Genomic DNA, 20,567 nt, shown 5'->3' on the forward strand with positions numbered 1-20,567 from the left:
AACAAAGTCTTTGGCCACAGAGGTTTGGTTGAACATGTCTTAGGCTATGGTCACACAGGGCGTTTTTAGTGGTGGGTTTTTTTTTCATTGGTTTTACACAAATACCTGCTAATTAAAAAGCTGATTTTTACAGTATGAGCAAAATTTATGATTTTTCCAGAAATCCCATAGACACACACTTTTTTTCCCCTGACTGAAATGGCAAAATACTGTGTTTTTGCTTAGTGTTTTAAAGAAGCATCATGGTAATTCTTTCAGTGTTTTTGCAGCTTTTTTCACCATTGAAAGCAATAAAGAATGAAAAAAGCACAGCTGGTTGGATCATCAATCAAGGCCAAGAGGAATGGATTAGATGATTAGGTGGACTTATTGAGAAGATCTGGAGGACATGGTCTCACCGACGTGAAGTGCAGCCAAGAAGACAGCAGTATAAGCACTGCTTGTGTTCAAGATACAAGGCAAAAGTGTCAGATTTCATCCTAATGGTGGGGTCATCAATCAAGGCAAAGAGGAAGGGATTAGGTGGGTTTATAGAGAAGATCTGAAGGACATTTGTGGCGCCCTGGACAAGCCAGGGGCCATACAGAACAACACAACACACCCCACACTCCCAGCAGGCACATCAAGGTCAGATACAAAACCCTTGTTGCCTTCCTCCAGGGGCTGATGTCCACACCAGGGGGTGGAGCCAGGCGGTTGGTCTCCACCCACCGAAGAGTTCACAGTCCTGGAGGAGGGAAAAGAGTTAGATAGAGTTGTGAGGAGGAAGTGGAAGGAAGCAAAGTGCAGTAGTGGAGCAACTGACTGACAGCGTCCGGGTGTGTGGCCCGGGCGAGACAGCAAGGTTGGCAGACGGTGGTGACCGTCTGCAGGAGTGGCCTATCCGACTTACCGTAAGGACCGTGGACGGGCGGTGGCCCGGCGGTACCGGACCCTTACACGAAGAGAAGCCAGCACCATCTGGCAGGGGCCTACGGACCCCGGCAAGGCTAGGAGTCGCCGTGAAGTTGCCGAATCCTTTAGTGAAGGGGACCTCCTGGGTTTCCCAACGACCAAGTCCCGACAGAAGGCAACAGTCCAACCAAGTGAGGGAGACACCGCCACCGCCAAGGCACCCGTTTCCCAGGGCCAGAGCCTGCGGGCAAAAGGGGCTCCTCCGGCCCACATCCAAGCCGGGGAGCGGGTTACCGGTGGGAACCCATTGTAACCAACAGCAGTAACTAGGTGCAGGGAAAGGCAGTCATCACCAACCTGCCGGGAGAAAACAACCGCAGCCGTCGGTGGGACCCGTCCATCCAGCCGTGTGTTTTACCGAGAACTGTGTCTTCATCATTGGGCTGAGTGAGTACCACCGTGCCGTGCGGCACAGCGCTGCCCCCGCGACCCTGCACCTCGCCAGGCCCCGTAGCCCGCCTACACCAACCATCCCTACCCCCATCATCGGGCCCCGGGACAACCAACCTCCTACCCACGGAGGGGAGACATAACAACCAAGCTGCTCCCAGTCACCGCTCCCGGGATCCCCGTCTAGAGCAGCGGTGGTGTCACCATTATCACCACAACCGTGGGTGGCGTCACGGACAATAATCAAATCCCCCACAATCAAAATCCCCTTTTCACTCACGGGCGAGGAGCGCCGCTCGAGTCCCCGGGATCCGGCCCACTGCTCGAGCCACCACCGAGCAGCTGCAGCAGCGAGCCGGACCCGAGCAGTGGGAGAGCGCGGCGTCCCCTCCTCCGCCCGCGACACATTGTCTCACCAACATGTGAAGTACTTCAAGGCAGACAGCAGTATAAGCGCTGCATGTGCGTAGGATACAAGGCAAAGGTGTCAAATTTGATCAGAATGGTGGGGTCAGCAATCAAGGCAAAGAAGAAGGGATTAGGTGGGCTTATTGAGAAGATCTGGAGGACATTGTCTCGCCAACATGTGACGTACTGCGAGGCAGACAGCAGTATAAGCACTGCGCATGTGCAAGATACAAGGCAAATGTGTCAGATTTCATCAGAATGGTGAGGCAGTCAATCAAGGCCAAGAAGAAGAGATTAGGTGATTAAGTGAGTTTATTGAGGAGCTCTGGAGGCCATTGTCTCACCGATATGTGAAGTACGGCCAGGCAGACAGCAATATGAGCGCTGCGCATGAGCAAGATACAAGGCAAATATGTCAGATTTCATCAGAATGGTGAGTCCATCCCTGTTATTGCCTTTTTCATGTGTACAGTGACCTGGAATTGGGGGTTTTAATACATAATTTTTTTGCACAGTAAGGAAAACAAGTATTTGATACACTGCCGATTTTGCAAGTTTTTCCACCTACAAAGAATGGAGAGATCTGTAATTTTTATTTTAAGTACGCTTCACCTGTCACAGGCAGAATAACAAAAAAATCCAGAAAATCACATTTTATGATTTTGAAATAATGAATTTGCATTTTATTGCATGAAATAAGTATTTGATACAATAGAAAAACAGAACTTAATGTTTGGTACAGAAAACTTTGTTTGCAGTTACACAAGTCAGACATTTTTCTGTAGTTCTTGACCAGGTTTGCACACACTGCAGCAGGGATTTTGGCGACTCCTCCATACAGATCTTCTCCAGATCTTTCAGGTTTCGGGGCTGTCACTAAGAAACATTGAGTTTCTGCTCCCTCCAAAGATTTTCTATTCGGTTCAGGTCTGGAGACTGGCTAAGCCACTCCATGGCCTTGAAATGCTTCTTACGGGGCCACTACTTACTTGCCCTGGCTGTGTGTTTCGGGTCATTGTGATGCTGGAAAACCCAGCCACGACTCATCTTCAATGCTCTTACTGAGGGAAGGAGGTTGTTGGCCAAAAACGTGTGATACATGACGCCATCCTTATTCCCTTAAATACGGGTTCAGTCGTCCTAATCCCTTTGCAGTAAAGCACACGCAAAGTATGATGTGTCCACCCTCATACTTCACAATAGGGTGTTGTTTGGATTGTACTCTTCCTTATTCTACCTTCAAACACGGCGAGTGGAGTTGATACCAAAAACTTCTATTTTGGGCTCATCTTACCACATGACCTTCTCCTATGCCTCCTCTGGATCATCCAGATGTCACTGGCTAACTTCAAACAAGCCTGGACATGTTCTGGGGTGTTATCTGTTACTAACTGTAATCTTTGAGACTGTGATCCCAGCTCTCTTCAGGTCATTGACCAGGTCCTCCCATGTAGTTCTGGACTGATTCCTGACCTTTCTCAGAATCTCCTTACTCCGCGAGGCAAGATCTTGCATGGAGCCCCAGACCGAGTAAGATTGACAGTGATCTTGTATTTCTTCAATTTTCTAATAATTGTGCCAACAGTTGTTGCCTTCTCGCCAAGCTGCTTGCCTATTGTACTTTAGCCCAATCCAGCCTTGTGCAGGGCTACAATTTTGTCCCTGGTGTCCTTAGACAACTCTTTGGTCTTGGCCATGGTGGAGAGGTTGTAGAGTGATTGAGTGTGTGGTCAGGCGTCTTTTATACAGGTAACGAGTTCAAACAGCTGCAATTAATACAAGTAATGAGTGCAGAGTAGGAACTTCTTAAAGAAAAAGTAACATTTTTGTGAGACCAGAATTCCTGCTAGTTGGTAGGTGATCAAATACTCATTTCAAGCAATAAAAAGCAAATTAGTTATATAAAAATCATACAATGTGATTTTTTGGATTTTGTCTGTCACAGTTGAAATGTAGCTATGATAAAAACTACAGCCTCTCCATTCATTGTAGGTGGGAGAACCTGCAAAATTGGCAATGTATCAAATACTTATTTTCCTCACTGTATAAGTGAGCTAACCTAATTTGCGCTGACATGGCTTGCTGCTTCTGATGTTACCTGCAATCTAACTGTAAGCCGGCTTCATACATAATAAAAAGGAAAGTGATCGCTAAACTCACCTCGACACGGAGAGAGCTGCATGCTTTTAGGAACTCGCGGATGTTTTCAAGGCAGTCTGCTTCACTCTTTGGATCTGCAACAAACTAAAGAAAAGAAAAATGAATAATTGCAAATAAGTATTTTCAACAACAAAACAAGACAGAATGTGTGAATTAGACCAATGTGTGCCACTAAAGGATTTACAAGTCACAGAAAAGTTACATAAATGTTTTAAGTGTCCAATCTACTTGTAAAATGCTGTTCTTTGATACGTCTGTGTAGCCATAGCCCACAGCACTCATTGTGAACCACTTTCCCACTGTACAAATGGCCTCTCTGAGCAAGGTATAAAGTAGCACTATATCTAATATATAAAGCTGAGTGTGTGTGTGTGTGTGTGTGTGTGTGTGTGTGTGTGTGTGTGTATGTCCGGGATTGGCATCTGCACCGTCGCAGCTACAGCCACAAAATTTTGCACACGTCTGGACCCCGAGAGCGTTATAGGCTATGTTTTGAGGGGAATTTTTAACCCCGCGCTTTACAGTTATTCGCCAAAAAAACTGCCTCCATTAAAGCAAATGGAGCTGGGAGCCACAGTGCAGCCAGAACTTCAGAAGAATGCGTAGCCACGCCCTTATATGGAATGTTGGCGTGTCACAATGCAGCCAGGGAAAGAGACAGACACAGACAGGGTAAGAAACAGACATAGACAGGGTAAGAGACAGACACAAAGAGACAGACTGACAGGGAAAGAGACAGACTGACAGGGAAAGAGACAGACTGACAGGGAAAGAGACAGACTGACAGGGAAAGAGACAGACTGACAGGGAAAGAGACAGACTGACAGGGAAAGAGACAGACTGACAGGGAAAGAGACAGACTGACAGGGAAAGAGACTGACAGGGAAAGAGACTGACAGGGAAAGAGACTGACAGGGAAAGAGACTGACAGGGAAAGAGACAGACTGACAGGGAAAGAGACAGACAGGGAAAGAGACAGACAGGGAAAGAGACAGACAGGGAAAGAGACAGACAGGGAAAGAGACAGACAGGGAAAGAGACAGACAGGGAAAGAGACAGACAGGGAAAGAGACAGACAGGGAAAGAGACAGACAGGGAAAGAGACAGACACAGACAAAGAGACAGACAGAGACAAAGAGACAGACACAGACAAAGAGACAGACACAGACAAAGAGACAGACACAGACAAAGAGACAGACACAGACAAAGAGACAGACACAGACAAAGAGACAGACACAGACAAAGAGACAGACAAAGAGACAGACAGACACAGGGAAACAGAGACAGGGAAAGAGACAGACAGGGAAAGAGACAGACAGGGAAAGAGACAGAGAGGGAAAGAGAGGGAAAGAGAGGAAAAGAGAGGGAAAGAGGGAAAGAGGGAAAGAGACAGACAGGGAAACAGAGGGACAGGGAAACAGAGGGACAGGGAAAGAGAGGGAAAGAGACAGACAGGGAAAGTGACAGAGATAGATAGACAGTAGATAAGCTAGAAAAGAGAAGCACTGATAGGGTTTTACCAGATTAAACACACGGTTAGTAAATGGTAAATGCACTCACTGATTGAGGTTGTGAGAGGTCACAACCACCACAGATAGCATGAGATAATGGCGGCTGCTGCGGCCTCACGTGTTTCAGACTTCAAAGTGGAGAGGGAGAAGGGGTTAAACCCGCGCAATCCGCCAGTAATCCAGAAGGAGATGTTGATAAATTAAACAATCTTTTATTCCATGGGTCTACGCGCTTCAAGGTCTAAGACCTCTTCTTCAGGACCAGTAAATCAACACTCACTAAGTGCTGATTTACTGGTCCTGAAGAAGAGGTCTTAGACCTTGAAGCGCGTAGACCCATGGAATAAAAGATTGTTTAATTTATCAACATCTCCTTCTGGATTACTGGCGGATTGCGCGGGTTTAACCCCTTCTCCCTCTCCACTTAGAGATAGATAGACAGACAGGGAAAGATATTGAGACAGACGGAGAAAGAGACAGCGACAGACAGGGAAAGAGACAGAGACAAAGAGATAGAGAGACAGAGAGATATATACAGAGGGGGAGACAGACATTATAATTACATTTATATCTATTTGTTTTGTGGTTTTTGTGTGCAGAATACATTTTTGTTAATACATTCTATTTTGTTAACAGCAGTTATTAACCAGGGCGAAGCCGGGTAGTACAGCTAGTATACATATATAGTGTATGTATACACACAGATTACAGAGATCTGCTATTTTGGTCAAATATCTTTGTGGACTTTTCCTCTTCAGCACCAATCAATATCTCCCTTCAAACATTGCATCTGATCAAAATAGCGAAGGCGACGGGCCACTGTATACAATCATTGCCAGCAGCAACATTTAGTGGATCTCTCCCCCATCCACTGCCTGTCATCTCAGCTCCGTAGAGTAACCTGTAAAAACACTGAAAGGCCCCATCACAAATTTTACTATGGGGTCCTGTGAGTTCTAGTTACTATATCTTATACAAGGATGGACAAAACATTAAAGGGGTTGTCCACTACTTTTACATTGATGGCCTATCCTTAGGATAGGTCATCAATGTCTGATAGGCAGGGGTGTGACACCAGGCACCCCCGATGATCAGGTATTTTTAGTGCCGAAAGCGCCCAGTTCTTGTCTCATTAGGTACCGTGAAGTACGAATGGCGAAAGGGAAAGAATAGAAAAACCTGTGTCTAGGGAAGGAGGAGATGGTGACCCCTGACCAACCCTACTGCTGGGCCCTAGCTTCCCTCACCGCCCTAGATAGGTTCCACACCTATGCGTCGAGCTGGATACCTGACCCTAGGCTGACCCTCATCTGGGCCCTGGGTAGGGAGTGGATGGCATGAGCTCTTCGTCAACCCCACGAGGCGCTAAAGGACACACAGGGATAACAAACAAGGGAAAACAACAAACTACTTATCTCCAGTTGATTCAAGGAAAGGAACTGCAATAACCATCAAGATTCTCCAGATGTATGCAAGCCGCCTGCTTGCACTGAAGACTTGATAAAGGTAAATGAGCTATCACCAGAACCGAGTAATAGGGAGTGAAGGTATATAAAGACACCAAAGGACTGCTGATGAAAAGCAGCTGAAAGGCTGAAGAACTCTGCAGGGAATGGGATGAAAACCAAGCAGAAATAATAGAAGGTCAGGGAGCAGTTTGCACAGCCAAACGCTGTAACCTTCTATAGCCAGACACCACAGGACTGCCTGTCACCAGTAACAGTTCTGGAGCTGCCCCATGAAATGATAGTGGCCGAAGTCGGGTACTGCACATCTGCCTTCCATTCAAATCAATAGGAAGAGGATGTACTGTACCTAGCCGTATCGGTTGACGGGAAGGATAAGCCAGCAATCTAACACTAGTGGATAACCTCTTTAACATCAATCTGCAGTTATAAATACCTATGACTTTAGCAGAACACATTCTCCTGGAGACTAAAGCCTGCTTTACACGTTGCAATTAGTTGTACAATCGCATTTGCGATGTGACACGCCCAGGTTGCATACGGGATCTTATGAGATTGCACGTAGGTCATTCATTTGCTGTCACATGAGCGTTAGTAGTCTATGTTAACTTGATCAATTTTATGTGCGATCCTTTAGATCATGTGTTCTGTGACGTATGCATTGGGCACCTTTTTTTTTTTTTTTTTTTTTATTTATTGACTTGACAAGCGTGTGTAATGTGTAGGGATGCGTTTTTACTATGTCATCTGCCATTCAGCTCTGCTACATGGCCGCTGACAGCAGACACAGACAGCCATGTAGCAGAGCTGAATGGCAGATGACAGCAGACACAGACAGAGCCGCACTGTCAGAATGAACTCGGGTGAACTTCACCCGACTTCATTGTCATGCTGCGGCTCTGTCTGTGTCGCGTCCTGATTAGCGGTCACCAGTGAAGGGCTCACCGGTGACCGCTAAACTCCTGAGTAACTGAATTGAGCAGCCCTCTCTCATACTCACCGATCCCCGGCGCTGCATGGCTTTCTCACTGCTCCGGCGGCTTTTACTATTTTGAAAAAGCCGGCCGCCCATTAAACAATCTCGTATTCCCTGCTTTCCCCGCCCACCGGCGCCTATGATTGGTTACAGTGAGACACGCCCCCACGCTGAGTGACAGGTGTTACACTGCACCCAATCACAGCAGCCGGTGGGCGTGTCTATACTGTGTAGTGAAATAAATAATTAAATAATTAAAAAAAACGGCGTGCAGTCCCCCCCAATTTTAAAACCAGCCAGATAAAGCCATACGGCTGAAGGCTGGTATTCTCAGGATGGGGAGCTCCACGTTATGGGGAGCCCCCCAGCCTAACAAAATCAGCCAACAGCCGCCCAGAATTGCCGCATACATTATATGTGACAGTTCTGGGACTGTACCCGGCTCTTCCCGATTTGCCCTGGTGCGTTGGCAAATCGGGGTAATAAGGAGTTATTGGCAGCCCATAGCTGCCAATAAGTCCTAGATTAATCATGTCAGGCGTCTATGAGACACCTTCCATGATTAATCTGTAAATTACAGTAAATAAACACACACCCGAAAAAATCCTTTATTAGAAATAAAAAACACAAACATATACCCTGGTTAACCACTTTAATCAGCCCAGAAAAGCCCTCCATGTCCGGCGGAATCCAGGATGCTCCAGCGTCGCTTCCAGCGCTGCTGCATGGAGGTGACCGGAGCTGCAGAATACACCGCCGATGCTCCGGTCAGCTTCACACAGCAACTGAAGACAGCCGCGCGATCGGCTGAGCTGTCACTGAGGTTACCCGCTGTCACTGGATGCAGCGGTGGCCGAGGGTAACCTCAGTGACAGCTCAGCTGATCGCGCTACTCACCGCCGCTCCTCTCACCTCCACGCAGCAACTGAGGTGAGTAGCGCGATCAGCTGAGCTGTCACTGAGGTTACCCGCGGCCACCGCTGGATCTAGTGACAGCGGGTAACCTCAGTGACAGCTCAGCTGATCGCACGGCTGTCTTCAGTTGCTGTGTGAAGCTGACCGGAGCAGCGTCGGTGTATTCTGCAGCTCCGGTCACCTCCATGCAGCAGCGCTGGAAGCGACGCTGGAGCATCCTGGATTACGCCGGACATGGAGGGCTTTTTTGAGCTGATTAAAGTGGTTAACCAGGGTATATGTTTGTGTTTTTTATTTCTAATAAAGGATTTTTTCGGGTGTGTGTGTGTTTATTTACTGTAATTTACAGATTAATCATGGAAGGTGTCTCATAGACGCCTGACATGATTAATCTAGGACTTATTGGCAGCTATGGACTGCCAATAACTCCTTATTACCCCGATTTGCCAACGCACCAGGGCAAATCGGGAAGAGCCGGGTACAGTCCCAGAACTGTCGCATCTAATGTATGCGGCAATTCTGGGCGGCTGCTGGCTGATATTGTTAGGCTGGGGGCTCCCCATAACGTGGAGCTCCCCATCCTGAGAATACCAGCCTTCAGCCGTATGGCTTTATCTGGCTGGTTTTAAAATTAGGGGGGACCGCATGCCGTTTTTTTTAATTATTTTTTCACTACACAGTATAGACACGCCCACCGGCTGCTGTGATTGGGTGCAGTCAGGGCCGGATTATAGGCGGGGCAGACGGGGCTTCAGCCCAGGGGCCCCCACCACAAGAGCCTCTGAGGGGGCCCCCACCACCATCTGTGTGTCCGCCATTTTATTAATGTTGCAGTGGTTCAAGACTGCACTGTACCTTTAAGGTATTTCAATCCCGGCCATCACTATACTGTAGACACGCCCACTGTACGCTATGTGGGCTGCGTCTGCCAGGATGACGTCACCGCGCTGCTGTTTCTTCCTGCCGTAGAGGAGCTTGTGGGAGGACCGGAGGTCTCAGTGGATCCCGGTAAGTATGAGGTCATTAATCATGGTGCCGGCCGGGCAGGAGACTGCAGTGAGGAGGGAGCAGGACGCCGCTGATAACTCAGACGGGATTCCATAGTGTCAGCACAGCGGCCACTCTGCTCGGGATCAGTGTGAGTTATTGCCGGTCGCCGGAGTCTGAACTGCTGCAGATCAGGTCGGGCTGTCAGTGCCGGGTCATCGGCCTCATCCCTCCCCTGCAATAACTCACACTGATCTTCAGCAGAGACATCACTACACAGATCCTGCACTGATCACATCTGAGCCTGCAGCACACATTACACTATATGGCCCATATTACATATAGAATATGTGAGGTCCTGTCCTGTAGGCCCATGTGTGATCAGTGCAGGGGATTGTATATCTGTGCACATGGTATACTACATCCAGTGTACAGAGAGAGTAGTGTGATACACTGTGTACACACATCAGATGGTATATAATAATGTGTATATTCTATAGCATCTGGTGTCTGTATCACAGTATATTGTGTAACAGTCATGTATTCTCCTGTACACTGTACAGGGGCGTACCTTTGGGGGGCATGCGTCATATTTGTCCCTGCACAGTAATCAGGGGGCACCATTAAAAAGTGTGAGGCAGCAGTATGGTGGGAGAAAATTGTAAGTGGAAAGTATTCGTGGAAAAAAGTGTGAGGGACATAGTATAGAGACTTGGTAGTGGGGGGGGGGGGATAAGAAGTATAGAGAAGGGGCAGCATGGTGGCCAGTGTGAGGGCACAGTATGCTGAGGAGGGGGAATGTGAGATGGTGGTACAGTATAGTGACTGTATAGTGAAGGAGGTAGACAGTATAGAGAAGGGGCAGCATGGTGGGCTTTGTGAGGGCACAGTATGGAGGCACAGTATGCTGAGGAGGGGGAATGTGAGACTGAGGTGCGGTATAGTGACTGGGTAGTGAAGGAGATCGGCAGTATAGAGAAGGGGCAGCATGGGGGCCAGTGTGAGGGCACAGTATGGAGGGCACAGTATGCTGAGGAGGGGGAATGTGAGACTGAGGTGCAGTATGGTGACTGGATAGTGAAGGAGGTAGGCAGTATAGAGAAGGGGCAGCATGGTGGGCAGTGTGAGGTCACAGTATGGAGGGCACAGTATGCTGAGGAGGGGGAATGTGAGACTGAGGTGCAGTATAGTGACTGTATAGTGAAGGAGGTAGACAGTATAGAGAAGGGGCAGCATGGTGGCCAGTGTGAGGGCACAGTATGGAGGGCACAGTATGCTGAGGAGGGGGAATGTGAGACTGAGGTGCGGTATAGTGACTGTATAGTGAAGGAGGTAGACAGTATAGAGAAGGGGCAGCATGGTGGGCAGTGTGAGGGCACAGTATGGAGGGCACAGTATACTGAGGAGGGGGAATGTGAGACTGAGGTGCAGTATAGTGACTGTATAGTGAAGGAGGTAGACAGTATAGAGAAGGGGCGGCATGGTGGCCAGTGTGAGGGCACAGTATGGAGGGCACAGTATGCTGAGGAGGGGGAATGTGAGACTGAGGTGTGGTATAGTGACTGTATAGTGAAGGAGGTAGACAGTATAGAGAAGGGGCAGCATGGTGGGCAGTGTGAGGGCACAGTATGGAGGGCACAGTATGCTGAGGAGGGGGAATGTGAGACTGAGGTGCGGTATAGTGACTGTATAGTGAAGGAGGTAGACAGTATAGAGAAGGGGCAGCATGGTGGGCAGTGTGAGGGCACAGTATGGAGGCACAGTATGCTGAGGAGAGGGAATGTGAGACTGAGGTGCAGTATAGTGACTGTATAGTGAAGGAGGTAGACAGTATAGAGAAGGGGCGGCATGGTGGCCAGTGTGAGGGCACAGTATGGAGGGCACAGTATGCTGAGGAGGGGGAATGTGAGACAGGTGCGGTATAGTGACTGTATAGTGAAGGAGGTAGGCAGTATAGAGAAGGGGCAGCATGGTGGGCAGTGTGAGGGCACAGTATGGAGGGCACAGTATGCTGAGGAGGGGGAATGTGAGACTGAGGTGCGGTATAGTGACTGTATAGTGAAGGAGGTAGACAGTATAGAGAAGGGGCGGCATGGTGGCCAGTGTGAGGGCACAGTATGGAGGGCACAGTATGCTGAGGAGGGGGAATGTGAGACTGAGGTGCGGTATAGTGACTGTATAGTGAAGGAGGTAGACAGTATAGAGAAGGGGCAGCATGGTGGGCAGTGTGAGGGCACAGTATGGAGGGCACAGTATGCTGAGGAGGGGGAATGTGAGACTGAGGTGCGGTATAGTGACTGTATAGTGAAGGAGGTAGACAGTATAGAGAAGGGGCAGCATGGTGGGCAGTGTGAGGGCACAGTATGGAGGGCACAGTATGCTGAGGAGGGGGAATGTGAGACTGAGGTGCGGTATAGTGACTGTATAGTAAAGGAGGTAGACAGTATAGAGAAGGGGCAGCATGGTGGGCAGTGTGAGGGCACAGTATGGAGGCACAGTATGCTGAGGAGAGGGAATGTGAGACTGAGGTGCGGTATAGTGACTGTATAGTGAAGGAGGTAGACAGTATAGAGAAGGGGCAGCATGGTGGCCAGTGTGAGGGCACAGTATGGAGGCACAGTATGCTGAGGAGAGGGAATGTGAGACTGAGGTGCAGTATAGTGACTGTATAGTGAAGGAGGTAGACAGTATAGAGAAGGGGCGGCATGGTGGCCAGTGTGAGGGCACAGTATGGAGGGCACAGTATGCTGAGGAGGGGGAATGTGAGACTGAGGTGCGGTATAGTGACTGTATAGTGAAGGAGGTAGACAGTATAGAGAAGGGGCAGCATGGTGGGCAGTGTGAGGGCACAGTATGGAGGGCACAGTATGCTGAGGAGGGGGAATGTGAGACTGAGGTGCGGTATAGTGACTGTATAGTGAAGGAGGTAGGCAGTATAGAGAAGGGGCGGCATGGTGGCCAGTGTGAGGGCACAGTATGGAGGGCACAGTATGCTGAGGAGGGGGAATGTGAGACTGAGGTGCGGTATAGTGACTGTATAGTGAAGGAGGTAGGCAGTATAGAGAAGGGGCAGCATGGTGGGCAGTGTGAGGGCACAGTATGGAGGGCACAGTATGCTGAGGAGGGGGAATGTGAGACTGAGGTGCGGTATAGTGACTGTATAGTGAAGGAGGTAGGCAGTATAGAGAAGGGGCGGCATGGTGGCCAGTGTGAGGGCACAGTATGGAGGGCACAGTATGCTGAGGAGGGGGAATGTGAGACTGAGGTGCGGTATAGTGACTGTATAGTGAAGGAGGTAGGCAGTATAGAGAAGGGGCAGCATGGTGGGCAGTGTGAGGGCACAGTATGGAGGCACAGTATGCTGAGGAGGGGGAATGTGAGACTGAGGTGCGGTATAGTGACTGTATAGTGAAGGAGGTAGGCAGTATAGAGAAGGGGCAGCATGGTGGCCAGTGTGAGGGCACAGTATGGAGGGCACAGTATGCTGAGGAGAGGGAATGTGAGACTGAGGTGCAGTATAGTGATTTTGGTACTGAGGGTGAGGGCAGTATAGAGAGGGGATTGCATGGGGAACAGTGTGAGGGCACAGCTCAGGAGGAGGAGTGTGAGGAGGGGGCACAGTATAGACATTTGGAGGTATAGTGGGTACACAATGTAGAGGCCTGTGTGAAGAGGGGGCCCAGAACTGAACGAATAGGCCATGTACCGTAAGAATGACATTGTGTGGGTCATTTTGTGCAGGGAGCACAGTGAAGGGCAATTATTTATTCAGACACACAGTGTAGGTCATATATTTATATTTAGGAGCATTATAATCATTCTGCTATTTATTTTAAGGGCATAATGTCGAGATGTGCTGCAGAAGACCCGGGAGGTCTGCAGAGGGGAGCTGTAGATGTGAAAAGTCATCATGACGTCTGGACAAGATGGAGAAGAAAGAATAAGATGACTCCGATCAGGGAAGATGTCACCTACAAGGTACCCGGATGTAACTGTATGTGTGTGAGGCCCGTTTCACACGTCAGTGAAAAACACTGACGTTTTTCACTGACGTGTAAAACACGCACATGTCCCTGCGTGTGCTGTGATTCACGGCACACGTGGGTTGTATAAGTGCAATCCGGGCTCCGTTCTCCGTGGCCCGTGATTGCACTTAGAAATCAACTCACCTGTGCCCGCTCCCGCTGTCCATGGTGCTGAATCCTCCCGCGATGCAGCATCCGGCCGGCGGTGACCCCTGCAGCAGCTGCTTCCGGGTCGGCTGTGTCGCGCATAATGAATATGCGTGACAGTAATCAGCCGGCTTAGAAGCAGCAGGGAGAACGGGCTGCAGAGAGCGCGGCTGAAGCCGGGTGAGTTAAAATGTTTATTATTTTAAATGCACGTTTTTTTTCTGGCACGTGTTTTACAGACCACACCACTGCGTGGTCCATGGACATCAGTGATGCCAGAAAAAAATGGACATGTCTCCGTGCAGCAATCACGCACACGCGGGTACGCTGCATGGAGACACGTGCTGTGAAAAATCACTGACGTGTGAGCAGACCCATTCATTATAATGAGTCTGCGTATGTCAGTGATTCTGGTACGTTTAAAAAAAAGCACAAACGTACCAGAATCACTGACGTGTGAAAGGGGCCTGATACTCAATGCTTCTCATCAGAACTGTGGTTCCTCTATGGTCCAAAGTCGGATGAATACTGATAACAACTCCCAGCATTTTCTTACAATTGTTAAGGACATACTGGGAGTTGTTAATTCATGTGATACCAATGTATATGGGGATGTGACATTACAATATATTGTTGTAGTAAATTTGGTACTGTAGTCATGTATTGGTGGTTCTGGTGATATATTCGTTTAGTGATGAGGGTGCTAGTGATGTATTTTGGTATTGCTTTTGGTTCTGGTGCTGTACACTGTGTGCAGAATTATTAGGCAAGTTGTATTTTAGAGGATTTTTTTTTATTATTGATCAACAACTATGTTCTCAATTAGCCCAAAAGACTCATAAATATCAAATCTTAATATTTTTGGCAGTTGGAGTGGGTTTTTTTAGATTTGGCTATCTTAGGAGGATCTGTTTGTGCAGGTAACTATTACTGTGCAGAATTATTAGGCAACTTAATAAAAAGCAAATCTATTCCCATCTCACTTGTTTATTTTCACCAGGTAAACCAATATAACTGCACAACATTTAGAAATAAACATTTCTGACATGCAAACACAAAACCCAAAAAATTAGTGACCAATATAGCCCCCTTTCTTTCTGATGACACTCAGCAGCGACCATCCATAGATTCTGTCATTGCTTGATCTGTTTACGATCAACATTGCGTGCAGCAGCCACCTCAGCCACCAGACACTGTTCCCAGAGGTGGACTGTTTTCCCTCCCTGTAGATCTCACATTTTATGAGGGACCACAGGTTCTCTATGGGGTTCAGATCAGGTGAACAAGGGGGCCATGTCATTTTTTTTCATCTTTTAGACCTTTACTGGCCAGCCGCGCTGTGGAGTAGTTGGATGCATGTGATGGAGCATTGTCCTGCATGAAAATCATGTTTTTCTTGAATGATACCGACTTCTTCCTGTACCACTGCTTGAAGAAGTTGTCTTCCAGAAACTGGCAGTAGGTCTGGGAGTTGAGCTTCACTCCATCCTCAACCCGAAAAGGTCCCACAAGTTGATCTTTGATGATCCCAGCCCATACCAGTGCCCACCTCCACCTTGCTGGCGTCTGAGTCGGAGTGGAGCTCTCTGCCCTTTTAGTGATCCAGCCTCTGGCCCATCCATCTGGACCATCAAGAGTCACTCTCATTTCATCAGTCCATAAAACCTTTGAAAAATCAGTCTTAAGATATTTCTTGGCCCAGTCTTGACGTTTTATCTTCTGTTTCTTGTTCAGAGGTGGTGGTTTTTCAGCCTTCCTTACCTTGGCCATGTCCCTGAGTATGGCACACCTTGTGCTTTTTGATACTCCAGTAACGTTGCAGCGCTGAAATATGGCCAAACTGGTGGCAAATGGCATCTTGGCAGCTTCACGCTTGATTTTCCTCAATTCATGGGCAGTTATTTTGCGTCTTTTTTGCCCAAAACGCTTCTTGCGACCCTGTTAGCTATTTGCCATGAAATGCTTGATTGTTCGGTGATCATGCTTCAAAAGTTTGGCAATTTCAAGACTGCTGCATCCCTCTGCAAGGCAGCTCACAATATGAACTTTTCAGATCCCGTCACATCTCTCTTCGGACCGATTCTGCCAAAGCAAAGGAAGTTGCCTAATAATTAAGCACACCTTATATAGGGTGTTGAGGTCATTACACCGCACCCCTCCTCATTACAGAGATGCACATCACCGGATTTACTTAATTGGTAGTTGGCTCTCAAGCCTATACAGCTTGGAGTAGGACAACATGTATAAAAAGTATCATGTAAACAAAATACTCATTTGTCTAATAATTCTACACACAGTGTATTTATGTACATTTTACTGATTCTGATCCTGTACACATGTAGCAAGCCATAATTTGTAAAATTACATGACCGCAAGGGTTTCTACATTATGTTAGTAGCATTAAAGGGGTTGTCCGGGTTTGTGATGAAAGTTTCTATGTGACTGCAGACTTCTGAATCCTCAGTGTGCACACTGCACACTATCAGGACTCTCCGATGCCAGCAGTGAGAGCTTAAGGGCATGTAACTATTGAGTGAGGCTGCAGACGTCTAATTTGAATGTGGCCGGAAGTAAGCAAATCGCATACTTGCAGTCCCATGACTACTTGCTCATGGCACGGGAAAATCATGACAGTGTGCAGTCCGCAAGCTGTGAGAATTCAGAAGTCTGCAGTCATATAGGATAACAACAAATTTTCCTTGTCGACCTGGACAACCCCTTTAATAATAAAAGTAAGCCCCGTAGCATGCCCAATCCAACAACCTGTAATATACTCAATGTAAGGATTTAGCTCTGCTTGCTAATTCCAGAAGTGGTCACATGACCACTTGCAGGTCATTTTAATACTTTGAGTCACAATTAGCTTCTCTTCCTGCTTCTCTTTATGGGCTGTAGTATTCCACTGAACATTGAGAGAATTAGGAAGAGCAGCTCATCGGCACGTGTGAAAATGGCGTATGAGTGGTCACATGACCACTACTCAAACCGCATAAGCCGTGTATAGAAGGGGGCGCCAAACTGAACTCCTACTCCATGGACAGGAAAACCTAGATCCACCTCTGATACTGTGTATGGCATACCGTGTACAGACCTCAGCTGCTATGTACTACTCTGGAGATAATAGAATAGAGAGCACATTAGTATTTTTAGCAACCATTGCTGCCAGTGAGAACTTTCCCTTTCTGTATTTTTACTATTCCATGGCTGTCTTAACATTGGGATCAATAAAAAAAATGTGAGTAACTTTCTGTTTATAAGTGTAAATGTGAATGTGGCAGAACAGGATAAGATCCATGCTCAGTGGATTTATATCTAAATGCTACGGTTCGCGCTCTACTGTTATGGCTAAAAATGTTAACGTTATGGGGCCCCCACCAGATTTTCTGCCCAGGGGCCCCCACCAACCTTAATCTGGCCCTGGGTGCACTGTAACACCTGTCACTCAGCGTGGGGGCATGTCTCACTGCAACCAATCATAGGCGCCGGTGGGCGGGGAAAGCAGGGAATACGAGATTGTTTAATGGGCGGACGGCTTTTTCAAAACAGTAAAAGCCGCCGGAGCAGTGAGAAAGCCGTGCAGCGCCGGGGATCGGGGATCGGTGAGTATATGAGAGAGGGGGATAGACTGACATGGACAGAGAGTGAGGGACAGAGATAGTGACCGACTGACAGAGATTACTGAATGACAGACATTGTGAGGCGCTTCAGAACGCAGCTTTTCAGCTGCACTCTGAAGCGGACCTTTTTTAAGCTGCGGTGCAGAGCGCACACCTGCGCACATAGCCTCAGACACCAAAATCGTATGAGGGATGTCACACGTTACAATTGACTAGGTTCGTGCAACAAAACGTCCAATGTATGAGGAATAAACGACGTGTATGCGATCAACGGTTTTGCGTTCAATCCTGATCGCACGTAGCTGTCACACGCAGATACCTCACAAACGATGCCGGATGTGCGTCACTTACAACTTGACCCCAACGACGGATTGTGAGATATATTGAAGCGTGTGTAGCGGGCTTAAGGCTATGTGCGCACGCTGAGTATTTGGTTACAGAAATTTCTGCACCAAATCTGCATCTACTGGTGCATTTTTGCAGTGTTTTGACGCATTTTTTGAGTATTTTTTGCATGTGATGTCTATGCATTCTGGAGTGGAAAAACACTGAAAGAATTGACATGCTGCATATTTATTTCTGCACCAAATCTGCCAGGGATAGAAAAGCAACGTGTGCACAAGACTTCAGGATTCTCATTGACTTTTCCGGTATAAGGCTATGTGCGCACGTTGCGCAAATACATGCAGTTACGCTGCGCTTTGTAGCGCAGCGTAACTGCATGCGTCCTGCATTCCCTGCACAGTCTATGGAGATTGTGCAGGGGCCGTGCGCACGTGGCGCTTTAGAGCGCAGCGCTTCGGCTACTGCCGAAGCGCTGCGTAAAAAGAAGTGACATGTCACTTCTTTCCTGCGCTTTGCCGGCAGCTCCTGCTCTGTCTATGGGAGGAGCTGCAGGCAGAGCGCATGGAATCGGCTTCACTACGGACTTTTCTGCAGCGATTAGAAGCGCACATGTGCTCTTCAGATCGCTGCAGAAATTTCTGCAGTGAACTGTACGCAACGTGCGCACATAGCCTAAGGATTTGCATGCAGTTTTTTGTCAAACCTGCACTTAAAAACACATAAAAAAATGTGATAAAAACCCAGTGCGTGCACATACCCCAATACATTACAGAGGTTCTCCTTTAAATATGATAATATTAAAGATGGGCCTGTGGGGTCCAAGAACAAAAATGAACAGATACTCACCCATTGGACTCCCACCACACTGCTGTATGTGCCCCCCCATTTCCCCTCTTGGTGAGAGACATCCTAGGATTGCTGCAGCAATGACAGTCTGCCTCAGCAAGAAGAGAAAGCTAGGATAATGTTTCTTCCAACTTGAATGGAACATTCATGCTGCAGCCAATCAGTGGGAACTGAATGGCTGCAGTGTTCACATTATATCCCAAACTGGAAGAGAAAACAAGGCCAAAAGGGGCACAGGCAGAGGTGCAGAGGGATGGTAGATTTTTCAGGTACCTTCAGGAATAAAAACCTGAGACGTCTCTTCCTTCTGAGGGCACCAGTCATAAATGCCAATCCATATTACTTAGCCTCTGACCACATGCACATTTTGCCTGTTCACATAGACAACAGCCTCTGTCCAACATCACAGACCAATAATGCAATAACGTAATAGGCAGGAAAAAGTATTTACAAGAAATTTTTATTATATAGTAAAAAAAAAAATATATATCTCACAGCCATAAAATCTTGGCCTCTTCAACTAGTGTTTCACCTATGTCGGCTTCATCTGGGGCACCTCAAATTTCGACTCCTAATTGTTGCAGCACCAGGATTCCTCCTTCATTCTTGCTCTATAGCACATTATATAGTATATTGTGATTGAATCTGTTCTCATTTTAAGACCCCATGGGCCCCTTTTTTTTAATATATAATCGAATAAGTAGTAGATAACCCCCTTTTTCCTGCATCTCACCCCCATTACACTATATGGAGGACAGATATTGGGGTTTTTAAGTGCTATTCTGGCACTATTCCTTATTAGGAGACAAACAGTATCACTCTACAGATACCTGCTGGGATTTATTGTGCACCTAACCTAATACGGACAGGTGCTTGATTCCTGCTGATCACACATACATTCCTGCAGGAATCAAAAAAGTGCTGGTTACTCAATCCCCTGTGGTATGGGAAGTGGGAAATCAGACACAATATTGGGCTATATTCACACTTACATCAGAAGTTCAACACTGGCATTTCCATCACATTTAATGGTGAAAATAATATAGTATGCAGCAGGACCCCTGAAGTCAAGAGGGCGGACCTCTCCGCAGCACCTCTAGAGAACCCAAATCAATCTTTTCCAATGGCATCTGTTATTCACAGATGTGAAAAAAGTTTTCTCAAATCAATTGCCAGATTTTTGTTCTTTAGGAGATTATTAGGGATGATTGAATACAGTGGAACCTCGCTTAACGAGTAACCCACTTAACAAGAATTTCACTTAACAAGCAAAGCTTTCTGTAAATTTGTAACTCGATTTACGAGCAAGCTTTGCTGTACGAGCAAAATCCTCACCGCACACACTTCCGGTTCCGTACATCCACCGCGCTCTGACCCGCACTTACAGTCCACACAAACACACACAAGCACGCACACACACACGCACATACAGTATTATGCTCACCTTACCTTCCGTTCCACCGCCAGCCTCATGGTTCATAAAGTTGCCGGGTACATCGCGACTTCCTCGTGGCGAACTACAAGACCCAGGCGGCCGGCAATGGAACGGAAAGTAAGGTGAGCATAATATGTGTACCTTCCGTTTTATCGCCGGCCTCTTGGATCCTGTAGTTCGCCGCTCCACTCCAGGCTGTGCATCAGCAACCATAGCGACGAAGCAGGAACTTCCTGTCACCGCTACTCAAAGGCAGCGCGCTGGCCAATCAGAGGCAAGCGGTTCTGCCTTTGACGTCAGCGCTCTGGCAGCAGAAGTTCCTCCCTCGTAGTTATGGTAACCCGATCACAGCCTGTACTGGAGAACAGCAAGTCCCAGGAGGCTG

General features: G+C 47.7%; 1 protein-coding gene across 3 annotated transcripts in view; it reads right to left on the minus strand.

Annotated features, from left to right (window-relative positions):
* ARHGEF6 (Rac/Cdc42 guanine nucleotide exchange factor 6) overlaps positions 1-20,567 on the minus strand; it is a 210,417-nt gene that overhangs the window by 157,457 nt on the left and 32,393 nt on the right. For all 3 annotated transcript variants that reach the window (XM_075323761.1, XM_075323760.1, XM_075323762.1), the window contains exon 2: positions 3,913-3,996. In XM_075323761.1, coding sequence (XP_075179876.1) covers positions 3,913-3,996 — 84 coding nt within the window. The remainder of the gene's footprint in view (positions 1-3,912; positions 3,997-20,567) is intronic.

The sequence above is a fragment of the Anomaloglossus baeobatrachus genome, chromosome 9 (assembly GCF_048569485.1).
Source record: "Anomaloglossus baeobatrachus isolate aAnoBae1 chromosome 9, aAnoBae1.hap1, whole genome shotgun sequence".
Classification (NCBI taxonomy): domain Eukaryota; kingdom Metazoa; phylum Chordata; class Amphibia; order Anura; family Aromobatidae; genus Anomaloglossus; species Anomaloglossus baeobatrachus.